Source organism: Emys orbicularis, chromosome 16 (genome assembly GCF_028017835.1).
Source record: "Emys orbicularis isolate rEmyOrb1 chromosome 16, rEmyOrb1.hap1, whole genome shotgun sequence".
Taxonomy (NCBI): domain Eukaryota; kingdom Metazoa; phylum Chordata; order Testudines; family Emydidae; genus Emys; species Emys orbicularis.
In genome coordinates this window covers 6,253,903-6,270,741 of record NC_088698.1, presented here as the reverse complement: position 1 = coordinate 6,270,741, position 16,839 = coordinate 6,253,903, and the positions used below count along the sequence as shown (strand labels likewise).

The 16,839-nt window shown below is 53.3% G+C and overlaps 1 protein-coding gene across 1 annotated transcript in view; it reads right to left on the bottom strand.

The window, feature by feature from the left end:
• Positions 1 to 16,839, bottom strand: part of SCARF2 (scavenger receptor class F member 2) — an 87,732-nt gene that overhangs the window by 46,675 nt on the left and 24,218 nt on the right. Inside the window, exons 4-6 of the mRNA XM_065417952.1 lie at positions 14,549 to 15,068; positions 14,105 to 14,323; positions 12,783 to 12,911 (exon numbers count right to left, since the gene is read on the bottom strand). Of these exons, the coding sequence (XP_065274024.1) occupies positions 12,783 to 12,911; positions 14,105 to 14,323; positions 14,549 to 15,068 (868 nt within the window). The remainder of the gene's footprint in view (positions 1 to 12,782; positions 12,912 to 14,104; positions 14,324 to 14,548; positions 15,069 to 16,839) is intronic.

The following is a 16,839-nucleotide window of genomic DNA, read 5'->3' as shown; positions in this document are numbered from 1 at the left end:
CTCCCGGAAGGGGCCAATGCGCCCCTGTGGCCCCGGGGGCGGAGGGAGAGGGATCTCCCTCTGCGCGCTGCTCCTGCCTGCAAGCACCACCCCCGCAGCTCCCATTGGCCGGGAGAGCTGCAGGGGCAGTGCTTGCACAGAGGGGCTGGAGCCATGTGCCCTCCCTCCTCCCCCCCCCGGGGCACAGCGGCGCGTTGGCCCCTTCCAGGAGCAGTGTGGGGCTGGGGTAGGCAGGGAGCCTGCCTTAGCCTTGCTGTGCCCACCACCGACCGGGAGCTGCTGGAAGTCAGTGCTGCTCGGCGGGAGGCTGCACTCCAACCCCCATCCCTGAGCCCCCTCCTGGACCCTGCACCCCATACCCCCTCCTGCACCCCAAGCCCCAGCCCTGACCTCCCTTCCACAGCCAGCACCCCATACCCCCTCCTGCACTCCAACACACTGCCCCAGCCCAGAGCCCCCTCCTGCACCCAAACTCCCTCCTAGAGCTTGCACCCCATACCCCCTCCTGCACCCCTACCCCCTGCCCTAGGCTCAACCCAGAGCCCCCTCCCACACTGCAAACCCCTCGGCCCCAGCCCAGAGCCCGCACCCCTTCCCAAACCCCGGCAAAAGTGAGTGAGGGTGGGGGAGAGCGAGCGACAGAGAAAGGGGGGGTGGAGTGAGTGGGGCAGGGCTTTGGGGAAGGGACAGGGCCTCGGGGTAGGGGTGGGGTAGATCCTGGGTTGCCCTTAGATTCAAAAAGTGATCTTGGGCATAAAAAGGTTGGAGACCACTGCCCTAGTTTGTTTATGAGAAGGTCATGCGAGACAGTATCAAAAGCTTTACTGAAGTCAAGTCATACCACGTCTACCACTTCCCCCTATCCACAAGGCTTGTTACCCTGTCAAAGAAAGCTATCAGGTTGGTTTGACACAATTTGTTCTTGACAAATCCATGCTGACTGTTACTTATCACCTTATTTTTCTTCTAGAAGTTTGCAAATTGATTGCTTAATTATTTGCTCCCTTATCTTTCCAGGTACAGAAGTTAAGCTGACTGGTCTGTAATTCCCCGGGAATTACAGGTTGCCTTTAGGTGTCGACAGCAATAGATGGGGCCCTCAGATTCCCTGGAGCCCATCCCTCCAGCTTTTAGGACTGGGTAAGCAGGGATTGCTGGTCTCATCGGTAGATGGCCTCCTCCTGGTGGTGGACCAAGACGAGTTACTGTGGCTCTGACAGCCTGACTGTGAGGTCCTGTCCTATGGAGATCCTCAGATGGTGCCCATCACCACGGTGTCCTGGCTGCTGGTGCCATGTCTGTGGAGCCCGGCTTGTATGGTGAGAACTGTGCTTATGTGGCTCTGTTCCAGTCTCGCAGGAGGACCAGCCCAAAGGGCTCTGTTAGGTGGTGGCTCATCTCACCTGAGGGCTCTGCCCTGTCACCTGCTGCTCTCTGCAGCACACCTGTAGCCTCAGGGTGGGGGGTTTGAAGTGCCAGGAGTTGGAGACAGACTCTCAGCTCTATACCTCTCGCCTCAGGTGGGGCAGGTTCTCAGCTTCCCCTGCTGCAAGCCCAGACTGGGGCTCAGATGCGAGCAGGTGGCTGAAGCTCTGTGCAGACGCAGCTGAGGAAGTAAGCCAAGGAAAGAGCAGAGGTGGCAGCTGCCACTGTGTTGTGGAGATTTGCCAGGTCACGTTTGCAGCTGGCCCTCAGGCAGTGCCCGAGTGTCCAGACAGCTGGGGTGGCCCAACGTGCTCCTTAGCACCTGGGCTTGGCAAGGAGAAGATGGCCTCTCCTGGCTCCTGTGTCTCCTGCAGCCTGAATCAGCATGGGATGCAATCACCCGCTCATTAGCAGCGCTGCACTAGGGCTGCCACCTGTCCAGGTTTTCCCTGGATCATCCCTCTTTTGACGTAGCTGTCCTGAGAAAGCGGTCAGGGTGCTCAGAACATGCTGCCGGCTGTCCAGTTCTAAGAGTTCAGGATCATCCCGGATGTCCTGGGGTTTGTATCTTACAGGTGGCAACCTGACGTGTTACCTCTCTGCTGCACAGGCTGCCTCTGCTTCTGGTGAAAGTGAAGACATTAGCTCGGAGCCATAAATCCGTCATGGTTTGGGCCCTAGCCTGGCAGAACCTGAATCTATGGCTCTTCCTGCCACGTTAGAGGCTTCTCTTCAGGGGTGGGGTGAGGGGCCAGCACTTTAGCAGAGGAGGTGACATGCGGAGAGGATGGGGACCCCCTGTCTGCTGTGCAGATCTGTGTGTGTGAGAACTTATTCCGGTGCCTAGAGAGCAACAGGTGCGGTGGGTAGCAAACAACAAGCCAATCGATGGGGCACGAGCTCTGAGCTGCCCCCAGTGCACTCTATGCTGGGTCCGCTAGCCCCTCCAGACATATGCTCTGCACTGGGCTTGTCCATTGCCCATGTGCTCTGCCTTCCTCAGGGAAGTTTGCCAGTGTCTAAGGCAGGGGTGGGCAAACTACAGCCCGGGGGCCACATCTGGCCCTTCAGACATTTTAATCCGGCCCTCGAGCTCCTGTTGGGGAGTGGGATCCGGAGCTTGCCCCGCTCCACGAGTGCCATGGCTCCCGGAAGCAGCGGCACGTCCCCCCTCAGTCTCCTATGCGTAGGGACAGCCGGGGGCTCCACACACTGCCCCCGCCCCAAGCGCCGCCCCTGCAGCTCCCATTGGCCGGCAACCGCGACCAATGGGAGCTGCAGGGGTGGTGCCTGTGGATGGGGCAGTGCGCAGAGCTGCCTGGCCGCGCCTCCATGTAGGAGCCGGAGAAGGGACATGCCACTGCTTCTGGGAGCTGCTTGAGGTAAGCGCCGCCTGGAGCCTGAACCCCTGCCCCCTTCCTGCACCCCAACCCCCTGCCCCAGCCCTGATCCCCCTCCCGCCCTCTGAACCCCTCGGTCCCACCATCCTGCACCCCAGAGCTCGCACCGCCAGCTGGAGCCCTCACCCCCCGCCCCACCCACACCTCTGCCCCAGCCCAGAGCCCCATCCCGCACGCTGAACTCCTCATTTCTGGCTCCACCCCAGAGCCTGCACCCCAACCCCCAATTTCGTGAGCATTCGTGGCCCGCCATACAATTTCCATCCCCAGATGTGGCTCTCGGGCCAAAAAGTTTGCCCACCCCTGGTCGAAGGGTTCCCGCTTCTCTGTGCCTGGATGAGCTCCCGGATGCTATGATCTGAAGCGGTGACAGCCCTCATTCACGTGATGCACACGATGCGCTTGAGGGAGTCACCGTCTGGCTCTGCCCCCTATTGCTTTCCCCACCATAAAACCCAGCCCTCTCTCAGCGCCACGTCCCTGGGCTTGAACCTAGCGCCTTCAGCAATGATAAAACACAAAGACTCCAGGGCCCGTTGTCTCCACCAGGCAGAGCGTAGCTGGCACGTTCCAGCCTGCTGCCAGCAGTTGCTGCGCTGTCTGGCCTCAAAGGGATTCAGCTGGGCTAGCCTGGCCCGAGCACATTTCATGCCTTTTAAACTTACAACGCTTCCCCCGGCCCAGCTCCGTGCCCATGTGGCACCATGTGCCAGGCACAACACAGGGATTAGCGCAGAGTCAGTGCAGGCTTCACATCCACGCAGAGCAGCTGGGTCTGGGATTGGATGTCAGCCGTTGGAAGCAGCGCTGTTCTCTGTTATTACAGACGAGGCGGGTAGCATTACCTATTATTAAACTTGCCTGACATTTCTGTTATGAGACCCTATTTTCAGTTGCTCATAACGGTGCCAATCGTTAACTGGTCGGGCTGACATTTTTGATGCTGGGTGCCTGCCTCAGGCTGAATTGTTTTGGAAAATTTCAGCCTAAGTGGTTCAGCCATTTCCAAGAAGGAGGCTAGTGAAAAATCCATTGTTTTGCTCAGCTGAAATTGTAGTGAGAAAAATTCTTTGAGAAGCTCTCACACCCCATGGTTTGGAGCGGGGATTTGAAATCTGCAGGGGGGTGGCAAGCACCAGACCTGGGGGGGGGAGGCAAGGGAAGTAGATTTGAACAAGGAGCCCAGGGAGAGAGACAGGGACTGGGAGCCGGAAGGGATGGGGAAGTGAGGTGTGTGGGTTACTGGAGGGGGGGGAAGTAGAGAAACAGATTAGATTGAGAGGTGAAAGGTGGGAATTAGGGCTGGCTGGGCAAGGAGCTGTCGGTGTTGGGGGAGGACTAGGAATAGCTGGGCAAGGGGATTGCTGGGATGAAATGCCTGAGGATTGGAAACTGGGACTACCTAGTATCAGGGGGTAGCTGTGTTAGTCTGTATCTACAAAACAACAAGGAGTCTGGTGGCACCTGGGACTACCTAGGTGAGGAGAATGGAACTGGGATGTTCACTAGTCTAAACTCCTCTCCAGAGCCTGGAAAGGAATCCAAGATTCGAAATCTCACCATTCCTCTGATGTCAACAAACATCTGTGAAACTCACTAGCAAAGTGTCTCATCTCTCCCTAGTGCTGGTCCACACAGAGGATAACAACCTACTACTGCTATCAGTTACTCCATTAGCTTATGTGGCAGAGGTCTGTGTGGTGGATTTAAAGGTTTCTACACCGCTGATGACCCATGTGGGTGTCAAGAGGAGACCACATGATGGAATCTGTTCAGTTTGCTTTTTAAAAACAAACAAACAGGAAATGCCACACAACTGTTAACAGAACACTAGTAAGATTGCAAAGTCAAGAAATGCCAGGACTAAGGTTGCTTGTGCATATGAATTCTGCATTGTTCAGGGCTGTGCAGTGAAGGAGGCTGCTGTCTGTAGGACCCCTGCTCCGTTTGTTGCAAAGTTGGAAGGTTCATTGCGCCCCAGGCAGGGGGTTACAGGAAGAGAAAGGATGGGCTCATGCATCACAACGCCTAATTTTTATGCGCCTAGAAAATCACAGGACCACCACTGAGAGTCACAACGCCTGAATTCAGTCCCTAGGCTCCTACCCAATGAATGGGGAGAAGTAGGTGCCTCAGACTGCGAGCCAGCAGGCGAGGCAGAGAGCTGCCTAAACTAGCCAATGGACGGGGGGTGTGCTAAGTTTCCCCCCCCCCCCAGACCCCCCGAGACTGGCGCCTAAGTGTGGGCTACGGAGAGGTGCCTCCCACTGGTACCAATCACAGCCGGGCCCCCTCTCCTGGAGGCAGGCGCCGAAGGCGTTTCTGGGGAGAACAAGTTACTTCACACGGAAGGGCCAGAGGAGGAGTGGTGCCCAATGGTTACAGCGCTTACCTGGGACTCCCCCCTCTTTCTGAGGGGAGAAAGGTCTCTCCGCTTTTGCCACTGGGCCATGGGATAGGCTGATGTGGGGCTGCCCCCATCTCTCCTGTTGAAACGGTTTCACTCTGGATAAATAGTTAAACATTCACCGGGCCAGAGAGTGAATGACTCTGTAGCCTGTTGATTATGGCACCACCTGGGAGGTGGGAGACCCCGGGTCTAGTCCCCCTGCTCCAAGGACTCTAATTATTTAAACACGGTGGAACTGTTTCAACAGGCGAGATTGAGGGACCCCTGCAGTAATCTTGGTGTCACCCTTTACCTAAGTCTGTGCTTTTCAGTTCCAGGGGGATTGTGATGGTGGAACAGTCTCCAGCTGTTCTTCGGCTCGCTTCCCTTCTTGTAATTACTGGTATTTCTTTAACGTTACTGTCAGCAATAAATGCAGGCTTACTCCTCACTGACGTCACCGGGTGCCCTGCAGAGAAATTCCCACATGCTGTTCGGGAAAGTTACCACAAAGTTTTCTATCCTGAGCAAAGTGAAGCCAAGTCCCTTTCTGAAGTTAGTCTGTAAGCCAGGGGCAATGAGTAACTGCTGACCAAAGTTGTATTTACCCCGTCTGCAGGGGTTTAAACTGCTGACAAAGCTTCTGGATGGGATGGCTCTTCTGGAGTCAGGGTGTTCGTTCAGCTACCAGAGTCCTCCATGTGACACAAGCACACAGCACATCAGTGGGCCTGACTGGAAACACAGGTCTAAGATGCTCTTATAATTAGAAGGGCCTACTCTCCGGGGGGGGGGAACGTCAAAGAAAACCCAGCCCGTGAGGGTCAGATCCCAGGTGAGTCGGCAGAACAGCACCAAGAAAACTAGCTCTTGCCTCATTAAGAGAGCAGACGGTGTGGAAGGGTCAGCACGGAACGCCACCCAGCACGAGACCACCCTGCTTCCCAGCCATCAGCACAGTGAAAGGGGGAAAGGACCCGGCCGTCTCTGTGCACAAGAGGAGAAGGGGAAAGTCTGGCTAAGCTGCTTTCACCCCATCACACTAAAGTGAGCGTAGCCTGGACCTGTACAGCTAGGAGACACTTGTGGCTTTGTGACACAAACCAAGTCTCTGCAGCGTGTGCACACAAACCTTGCATCGGCTTGTGCGCGCTGTGTCCCATGCCTCCCTAAGCAGCCTGCGCCTGTCTGAGTACGCTGGAGAGGTTCTAGGGAAATGGGGCCCCCACAATGCGACGACACCAGGAGGAGCACGTCTGACTGAGCCCAACGCTCTTCCCTACAAGGCTCTGGCAGCGTCACCAACTCTTATGTTGTTAACAGGATCGTCACCATAGCTGGTGTTTTGCTTAAAGCCCCAGCTTCTGGAGTCAGGTGATTATGGGAGACTCTCAAGTTTCCACTTACAGAAAGCACATTTATAGTAATTGGGGATCAGGAAGAAAGCTAGAAAATGTGAATCCTCCAGGCTTAAGACCAGAAGGCAAATAAACAAACCAAAAACATGTTTTAAAATCGCCTGATTTTTAAGCCAATCTCATGATTTTGGGGCCTGAACCCTTGGGTGACACCGCAGGAGGCATTGGCACAAAAACACCACTGCTTTCCCCTTTCCTTCCACTGAAAAAAGCAGCAGCAGCAAAAGGCTGAGTCAGCGAACATCTGGGCACCCTGCAAAGCCCTCCCTGCCAGGGGCCATGCGTCAGACACTGACTCTGGCCTTGACCTTCCGCAGCCAGGGTTGGAACCACATGGTGCAATTTGTAAAAGGGATGCTCCAGTGCCCCCTGCTGGACTCAGCCAGCAAATCACAGAGCTGCTTTCCAGCTCCTTAAGGAAGCTATCAAAGCCCTCCTTGGAAGCGTAAGCACAGCCCTCCCCCACTGCTAGCACGGTTTCCACAGGACACATGGGAATGCAGGCCCCAGCAGGACATCTGGGAAGCCATGAGTGTCTTAGCCCCAGCCCTAAAACCGGACCACACACCTCAAACGTCAAGAGAAGCAGAATTGCGAAGCTGCAGCATAGGTGTGCGTGCATGTGTGCCCACTGATCTGGGCCAGGCCATCAGCAACTTCCCACCAGCCCCTATCCCCCACTTCAGGGAGGAGACGATGGCCCACACTCCTCTACTGGGGTTGGAGGCAGTTCTCCAGCTTTTGCCCCCGATCTCTGGCAGCCGCCGTGATGACAAGGAGAGATTATTTCTATCCTGGCAGCTATTTCTCAGTTTAGTCGTAAATCTCCCAATCTGACTGATAAGACCCTTTGAGGGAGACAGCTACACAACTCTGTTTAATAAGGGCCAACAAGAGGCATTTAGCATTGGCGACCTGGCTGTCCAGAGTTAATCACCGCTGTGCGGTTTTGAGGAAGCAAAGCAGAGCGGCGAGGCAGACAGTGATTAGTCAGACAGCAAATTTCCCTCAAGTTAGCGGTTCCATCAATCACTGAAGGGGATTCTGGAAAACGAAGAGTTGAAACAAACAAGTGATTTCATGACAGCTGCTGCTCGAGATGCAGTGAGCTGGGTACACAAGACAAATGGTCACAACACTCATCTGTGCAGTACATAAGGCTTACACATGAGAACGATCATTTGCTGTGAAAAACAAAACCTCTAGGAAAAGTGTGAAAATCTAACCTGGCCGTCGTTTTTTGCTCACTGGGCAGACAGCAGCCTGAGCGATAGAGTTGCACTGCGTGACAGAGCTCACTCAAAGGGGTGAGCACAAGACACGCAAGTCATTCACGCAGCTAGATTGAATGGAAAGCACTTCCTGGGCCAGTTTTGGCAGGGAAGGAAAGAACCTTTCCAGGACTCTTTTGGTTTCTCAGTTTGTTGTTTCTCCCCTTTGCCCCCTTTTCCAGTGGGAAAATGGAAAAAAAGGAAGGAAAAAAAGGGAAAAGCGGAGGGGAAGAAAGGGAGAGACAATATGTGCACAATGGTGGCGGGGGAGGCTGGAGGGTAAACAAAACCCCCAACATAAATAAATTTCTGATTACCTTTTCTGGTATCAAATTTCAAATAAGTAAAAACAAACCCACCCCTTTCAAAAAAATTGAAAAAAAAAAATTACCTCCAACTTTTTGAATTTTAGGTTCCACCTGGGTTGGACTTGCTCCAATCTAAAGCAAAATCAGCACTGGCTCTGCTGACATAGATTCCAAGCACCCATTGTGATCATCTAGTCTGACCTCCTGTATAATAATACTACAGGCCAGAGAACTTCCACACAATAATGCCTAGAGCAGATCTTTTAGAAAAACATCCAGTCTTGATTTAAAAATCGTCAGTAATGGAGAGTCCACCACGACCTTGGTAAATTGTTCCAATGGGTAATTACTCTGTTAAAATATATGCCTTATTTCCAGTCTGAATTTGTCTGGCTTCAATTTCCAGCCATTGGATTGTGTTAGACCTTTAGCTGCTGGATTGAAGAACCCATTATTAAATATTTGCTCCCCATGTAGGTACTTACAGACTGTGGTCAAGTCACGCCTTAACCTTCTCTTTGTGAAGCTAAATAGATTGAGCTCCTTGAGTCTATCACTATAAGGCAGGTTTTCTAATTGTTTAATCATTCCCCAGACCAAAAAGGGGAAGAGCATCTTCACACACAGACATGCCAACCTACTGAGGTGGGTTGTAAATTACTTTCAAAGGGGGCAGGTGACAAAAGGTCACAGGTAAGCATAAAAAAAAAAACCTTAAGAGAGAGCTAAATGTTCGGGCAGTAGGGAGGGGACATGGAAAATTACAAGAGGCTCAGAGGAACATCAAGAGGGAAATCAGTGAGGGAATCTGCTCAGCATCATATATTTCTGCTATAAAAAAATGCAAGTAGTATGGGGGGAAACAGGAAGAACTAGACGTATGGGTACATAAGCTAATTATGACATAACTGGTGTCACAAAGACTTGGTGGGATAAATCTCATGATTAGAATATTGGTATAGGGGGGTATAACTTCTTCAAGAAGGACAGGCAAGGAAAAAGGGAGACGGTACTGCATTATATGTCAAGAATATATACATGTGTTCTGAGGTCCGGAAGGAGGTGAGAGGAAGACCAGTTGAAAGTCTCTGGGTAAAGCTAAAAGCAGGGGAAAATTGGGGTGATGTCATGGGAGGGGTCTACTCTAGACCCCCAAATCTGGAAGAGGAGGTGGATGAGGCATTTCTAGAACAAATAACAATATCCAAAACACAAGAACCTGGTAGTAATGGTGGACTTTAACTACCCAGACATCCATTGGAAAAGTAACATGGCAAAATACAATATTTCCAGTAAGTGCTTGGAATGCATGGGGGACAATTTTTTGTCCCAGAAAGTGGAGGAAGTAACGAGGGGGACGGCCATTTTACACCTGACTCTGACCAACAGGGAGGAATTGGTTGCAAATGTGAAGGTGATTCTAAGGAAAGGAAGGAGTGAGAGCAGCAGAATAAGGACAATGGATTTAAAAAAAGCCAACTAACAAACTCAGAGAACTGGTAGGTGAGGTCCAATGGGAAGCGAATCTATGGGATAAAGAAGTTCAGGAGAGCTGGCAGTTTCTCAAGGAGACAATACTAAAGGCACAACTGCAAATTATCCCAATACAAAGGAAAGATAGGAAGAACAGCAAGAGGCTAATATGGCTCTATCAGGAGTTCTTTAATGACCTGAAAATCAAAAAGGAATCCTACAAAAACTGGAAACATGGATGAATTGCAAAGGAGGAAAAGAACAGCACAAGCATGTAGGGACAAAATCAGAAAGACAAAGATACAAATGAGTTACACCTGCAAAGGACATAAAAGGTAAGAAGAAGAGTTCTTTAAATTCATTAGGAGCAAGAGAAAGACAAAAGGAAAGTGTAGGTCCTCTACTTAGCAGGGAAGGAGAGCTAATAACTAATGACATGAAGACAGCTCAGGTGCCCCGGCCCCTGTTTTAGTTAGGGGTATATAGTACAAGTCATGGACAGGTCACGGGCCGTGAATTGTTGTTTACTGCCCGTGACCCGTCCATGACTTTTACTAAAAATACTTGTGACTAAAACATAGCCTTAACCATGATCCTCAAATCTTTCAGAGTCACTGTTTCCAGGGATAGAGTCCCCCATCCTGTAAGTAACGGCTCTGAAGACTGTTATCAGGTCTGCCCTCAGTCTTCTTTTCTCCAGACTACACATGCCCAGTTGTTGTAACCTTTCCTCATACGGCAGGGTTTCTAAATCTTTTATCCTATATTTTTTGTTCCTAGATGTATATATTTATATTTAGTTGACCTAAAACGCATATTGTTTGCTTGTGCCCACTTTACCGAGTGATCCCAATCATCACTGACCAGTCCTCTTCAATATTTACCACTCCCCTAATTTTTGTGTCATTTGCATAACAACTAAACCCTTCTTCCCATCAGAACGAGGAATATGGCGGCTTTTCTCCCTCCCTGTTACGTGCAGCAATTCATACTTCTCCCTCCAATCACTATCTCCTCTCATACAGGAAGAGGGAACGCTCTTAGAGTTCAAGATAAGCCTCTCCAAGACAGAGATCTTACCAATTAATTGAAAGAGAAACCTGAATTTCCAGTAATCTTCAGGCTTGGTAAACCACAAGAGGTAATAATTTCATCCTGTGGATGAAACCTCTCCTAGGATCCTTGGCTAGAGCACTTACTACCTACCGTTAAAACATGCAGTGAATCACTATTAGCAAACATTGATGACCATGAATTGTTCTAAAGGCTGTTATATCCACCACACGGGCTGACAATGGAAATATAACAAAGGGGAGGAGAGAATGCTCAGGATCAATCATCCTTAGCTGGAACCACTCCGTGCACTGAAAAAACAACCGGCACTCTCCTAAAGCACATTGTGGAAGTTCACACCTGCTTCTGCAATCACCGTCAGCCTCCCGGCTCCTTAACTGGACAAGAAAATTTTCCAGTGACTCTTGGTTGAACTCTCAGGAAGAGCATGTCTCTATATTATCAGCCAGTTACCACCAGAAGGACTTTGAGAAAAACCACAGCGGACATTTTCCACAGCAAGGGGCTCTATGATTCTACAGAGAGGCTTCCCTAAGCAATTCAAGGTGCTTTGGGTGGGACCTGGCAGACTCATGACACCACTGTCATTGTGTCAGCAGAAATTTGGCTCGATCTAATTACAAACCAAGCACACCAGCGGATTCTGGGCTTTTTGTGTTTTCCTCACAGCACGGCAGGTTTTTCGTGTTGAACGAGGTGTGCCTGTTTATGTTTGAGGGATGAACGCGCGTGTGACATGAATAACACAGGATGTGTTTTCTGTTCCATTTCAAAACCCTTCGGAGAGTTCTGCTTGTTTATTTGCTTTGCCGCTGAGTTTCTCAGTGGGTTTGTGTTGTTGGGTTTGTGTTTGGCTGGTTTTTGATTGGTGAAAATCACAAAAAGCCCCACCTTCCCTGGACTGGGTGGAACTAAAGTGGCACTGGTGTACTCCAGGCCTTTCCCGAGTCATACATTTAAAAGGTGTATGAAGGACGATAATGAATGTGCAACAATACCGAGCTGTCTCTGGAGTGGTGGCAGGTGACGGGGTTTGGAAAGTAAGCTCTTGCTTTACTTGCAATTACTCTCTTGTATTAAGAATTGTGTTCGGTTTGTCCCTCTACTTTGGGATCTCACAGTGAAAACCAGCGTAACAAACAAACAGAAAATATCACACAAAATCCACGTACACCTCTACCCCGATACAACACGACCCGATATAACACGAATTCGGATATAACGCGGTAAAGCAGCGCTCCGGGGGGAGGGGGGGGAGGGGCTGCGCGCTCCGGTGGATCAAAGCAAGTTCAATATAATGCGGTTTCACCTATAATGCGGTAAGATTTTTTGGCTCCCGAGGACAGCGTTATATCCGGGTAGATGAACACCGGGCAGCCTGGGAAGGGCGGTTTGTGAAAATGAAAAAGTTGACAGTGCTCGGTCTGCAACTGAAAATAGGAAACAGGCCCAGGATAATTTCATTGATGGGGCTCAAGCAGACGGAAGCCAGGAATGAAGAAATAAGAATAACTTTGCACTGATACATTGAGGGTTCATTTGATCTGAGACAGACAGAGCCGCCCTCACCTGCCACCCCAGCTAGTACAAAAACGAACAGCAGTCAATTAGCTCCCCCTGGAGGGAGTTGTGCTGCCAATCAAAAGGCACCCTCCTCCTGCAGGCTCCAAAGAGATTATTTAGGGGACACTGTCAGTGCTTCCTAAGGTTGAGCCCCGGCACCTCTAGACTAAGGCACCTCTAGACTTGGTAGTTCATAGACCCGGCACCTCTGGGTTTGCCACGTCAGTCACAAAAGTAAATGGCTTGAGCCCTGGCACGTCTTTCATTACAAATTAAGCACCGGTCAGTGTCATACTCCTCTGGGCTCTCCCCCGCAGCCTCCTCTCCTGGGGATGTCAGAGACAGCCCCGCCCATGTGCCCAGATCCAGGTGTGTTTATCCAGACTGGTCTGCAATGGCGGGAGCAGCCCATGCACCCAGCATGCCAGCCGCACAGAGCGCGAGACACAAGAGTCACTTACTAGGTGCCGTGAGAGCCGGCCCGGCAGAGGCATCGGCCCGTCTCAAAGTGGCACTCCCCGTTGAAGCAGTCGCTGCACACAAAGGCGCAATTCTCGCCGTATGTCCCGTTGCGACACTTGGTTTCACACCTAGGAAAGAGCCAAGAGGAGCAGGTCACAGGGCGGGCACCGGAGGAGAGCACGCCCTGGGAGCTGGCGTAGCCACACTGGTGCAGCTGCTGGACTCTCCAGACAAACACATCTGAGTGCTGCAAAGCCACTGCCCTTGTGTGGTCCCTCCCTGTCCCGAGTACAGGGGCTGTGGGGACGGAGTCACCAGGAGCCTTTAGCCGGTAGAAGGACTGAGCTTAGCTGTGGGGAGCTGCCAGGCCATTTTCCACCTCAGCCAATTGACCCTTGGCTCCGTGCAGGGAGTGCTGGGCTCGGGGTCACGTATTGCTCACAGTTTGTGCGGTATGTAGGCAGCAAAAGGAAAGGTTCTGCTGCCTCTCTCCACACGCTGGGCTCTCCTGGGAAAGCAGCAGCGTACGTCAACCCCAGCTCACAGAGCTGCCCGTGCGAGGCGCTAGCCGGGATTCAAAGCACGAGGCCACCGCAAACGCTCTGAGAGCTCCAGATTGTGGATGCAGGTGCCATGATCGCTGGTGGGACCCGTGGCCATTGGGGGAGGCAGCTTTAGTGCTGGCCTGGCACTCTTGCTACGGCATTACAGCCTATCTGGTAGGTGAAGCTGTGATTGCAGCAGAGAGGCACCTCCCAAGACCACACAGCACAGACAGGAGTCGGCAGAGCCTTCGACACCGTCCTGGGACACTCTCCTTCTCTTCACCTCACTAACCATGCTCTGCCTGAGATACCTTTCCCCACCATTCCCTGCCCATGCTGTGCTCTGAGACCGGCCCGCAGGGACATCACCCCAGCCACTGCCCACACTATGCCCCGAGACCAGCGCCCCAGGATGTCCCCACGGGTCACTGCCCATGCTCTGCTCTGCGACTGGCTTCTAGTTGTCAGCTATGTTGTCAGCCTGTGACTGGCCAGAGCTTCCAGCGGGGCGGCTCCGTGGCAGGACTAGGGCATGTTGACCGAGCGCTACGCAAAGCGCCAGCATGTTTGATGCCCCAGGAGGAGGGGAGAGCCAATCCCGGAAGAGGGCTTTAAATGGCGTTCAGAGGAAGGCAGCATCGTCTAGTGGCTAAGGCAAAGGTTAGGAGTCAGGGGGGCCACGTGTCTAATGCAGCTAGTGCCACAAACGTCGCTTTGGCCAAGGGAAGAACATACGAGCGTGCAGCCTGGTTCCGCACAAAGCAGCCTCCACTCACCTGTCTCCAATCCAGCCGGGATTGCAGTGTGAGCACTTGCCATTGATGTGGTTGCAGGTGTGGCCGTCTTTGCACAGGGGGCAGATTTTCTCGCAGCCGTCCCCGTAGAAGCCCGAGGAGCAGGCCTGATCGCACTTGGTGCCATTCCAGCCAGCTTCACAGGCCAGGCAGCGGCCGTCCGCGATGGTGCAGGGCTGCAGCCCTTTGCACTGCCCACACCTACAGACGCCAACAGGGAGCACAACCCAGAACGTGAGCAATCATTTGAACACCCCCGTGTGCCTGGGGCTCACCCCTCCCTCCCGCCCCAGCATGGGCAGGACTCGGCTGTTGGAGCAAGCGGTGACTGCACAAGGCAGGTGAAACAGGGACTGTCCTCAACCGGGCGGGCAGGGCCCAGTGCAGCATGGGAGCCTGAACCTGCCCAAGGCCCTGCACACTTACCGTCTCCTGCAGCCTTGTCCGTAGAAGCCCGCTGGGCAGGGCTCCCGGCAGTACTTGCCCCGATATCCCGGCTCACAGGCGCAGGTCCCATCCACCTGGTTACATTTCCCCTTGTAGCACTGACAGTAGCGGTCGCAGCGCGGGCCAAACATTCGCTCCCGGCACTGGCAGCGCCCGGTGAACTGCTCGCACGGCGAGTTGTTGCAGACGCACTGGTTGTTGCAGCCCCGACCCCACCAGCCGGGCTGGCAGAGGCAGGTCCCCGTCTGCTGGTCGCACTGGGAGTTGAGACTGCAGTAGCAAGAGCTGGAGCACTGGGGACCCCACCAGTTGGGCTCACAGGTGCACTTGCCCGTCTTCTGGTCACATTTGCCGTGCTTGCAGAGACAGGCGTTCTCACACTTGGGCCCCCAGCGATTGGGGTTGCACGTGCACTGGCCCGTGACGTCCTCGCACTGGCCATTGGGGTGGCAGCTGCACATTTCCTTGCAGTCTGGACCCCAGAACTGGCGGGGACATTCTGCAAAACAAGCAACACACCAGGACTTACTGAGCAGCCACCGAGCCTGAGAGGAGGGGGCAGGAGTCCCTGGGTCGGTCACCAGGCCCCTCCTGCCATCATCCTGTCAGCTTATGTACCAGCTGCAGCTCCTTAGAGGACTGCACCTCCAAACCCAAGTTTAAAGGAGCCCCACCCAGCACACTCATCTGCTGACTGTAGGTCTGTATAGCCCTGCTTCGGTGCCAAGAGCAGTGCAGGGCATCATTCGCAGGCTCGTCTCCCCAGCACATCGCGCACTGGCTCTGTGTCTGCACATTGCTCTGCCCCGGAAGGGGAAGCCACCCAGCAGGTCCCGCAGGAGTCTATAGCGCCCGCTGGCTGTGCTGCTGCCACTGAACATGCAATTCCAGGGTCAGGGAGACAAGAACGCAGTAGCCGTGCCAGCATCTCTAGCTGTCTCCGTTTGGAAACAATGTCAGCTTCCAACCAAAGAGACAGCCGAGCAATTTCCAGCAGAACCCCCTAAAAGCACCCTGTAACACGCAGGCCTGGGCAGGTCCCAGGGAAAGGGGCTGGGAGCCAGCCCTGATGCAGCTTCCAGAGGCAACAATTCCAAGAGCCGTCTGGCTGAGCTCAGGACAGGCAAAGCCTGGCCTCTCCCGCCCCTCCCCTCCCAGCTTTCCCACTGCAAAGTGTCTCTTCTCCTTGGTAGAAATTTGTTACTATTTAGGTGAACATTTGTTCTGTTGCACGACTTCTGTCCTTATCCTTAGCTGCTTCATCCTGCACACGTAGCTTCGTAACAAAAGCAACCTCTGGTCAATCAATCAAACACACCTTCCCCTATGACTGACACGGAGTCTGATCCCCAGCTGCTCAGGGGTGGGGAGGAGGCCTCCTGCCTAGACAAGGAGGCAGCAGAATCCGGGTAGGCTCAGGGATAGAGGTCTGGTGCGTTCACCATTCCTTAGCTACAGGAGCCGGCCAGTGCTTAATTTGTAAGGAAAGAGGTGCCGGGACTCAAGCAATTTTTTTATTTTCATAACTGATGTGGCAAGCCCAGTGGTGCCAGGGCTCTGTATTGCCAGGCCCCGAGGCGCCGGGGCTCTGAACTGCCAGGCCCGGAGGTGCCGGGGCTCTGAACTGCCAAGCCCGGAGGTGCCGGGGCTCTGAACTGCCAAGGCCCAGCGGTGCCGGGCTCTGAACTGCCAAGGCCCAGCGGTGCCGGGCTCTGAACTGCCAAGCCCTGGCACAGATTAAGCACTGGAGCTGTCACCAGGAGCGAGTCAGCAGAGGCTGGTTATGAGACACGTGGACGTTTCCGCTGGTTCAGGGTTCTGATTCACATGTAACTCCTCCTCTCCCGCAGGAAGCAATAAATGAACCCTGCAGTGACTGGCCCCTCCAGGCTCTTTAGAAATGCTGGGCTCTGGGAACCCCCCCCCCCCCCCACCTTGCGAGGTTCCAGCCCAAGCCTGAATGTCTACACAGCAATTTTACAGCCCCACAGCCTGACCCTCACAAACCCAAGTCAACTGACCCGGGCCAGCCCCAGCTGTTTAATTACGGGATCCTTAATGGGAGCAGACTTTAGCCCATGCGGTCCGAACACGATTAACAATGCTACTGATGATGCCTAAGCCAGAACAGACTCCAGCTGCCTCTTCTCTGGCCTGGCCTGGGCTGGGCTGGCTCCACAGGGATAACCGGAGTAAGGAGGAATCAAAGCCTGTTTACGTCAGTGGCATGAGCAGACTGACTGCAAATCCAGCAGAAGCTGATCTGCGGA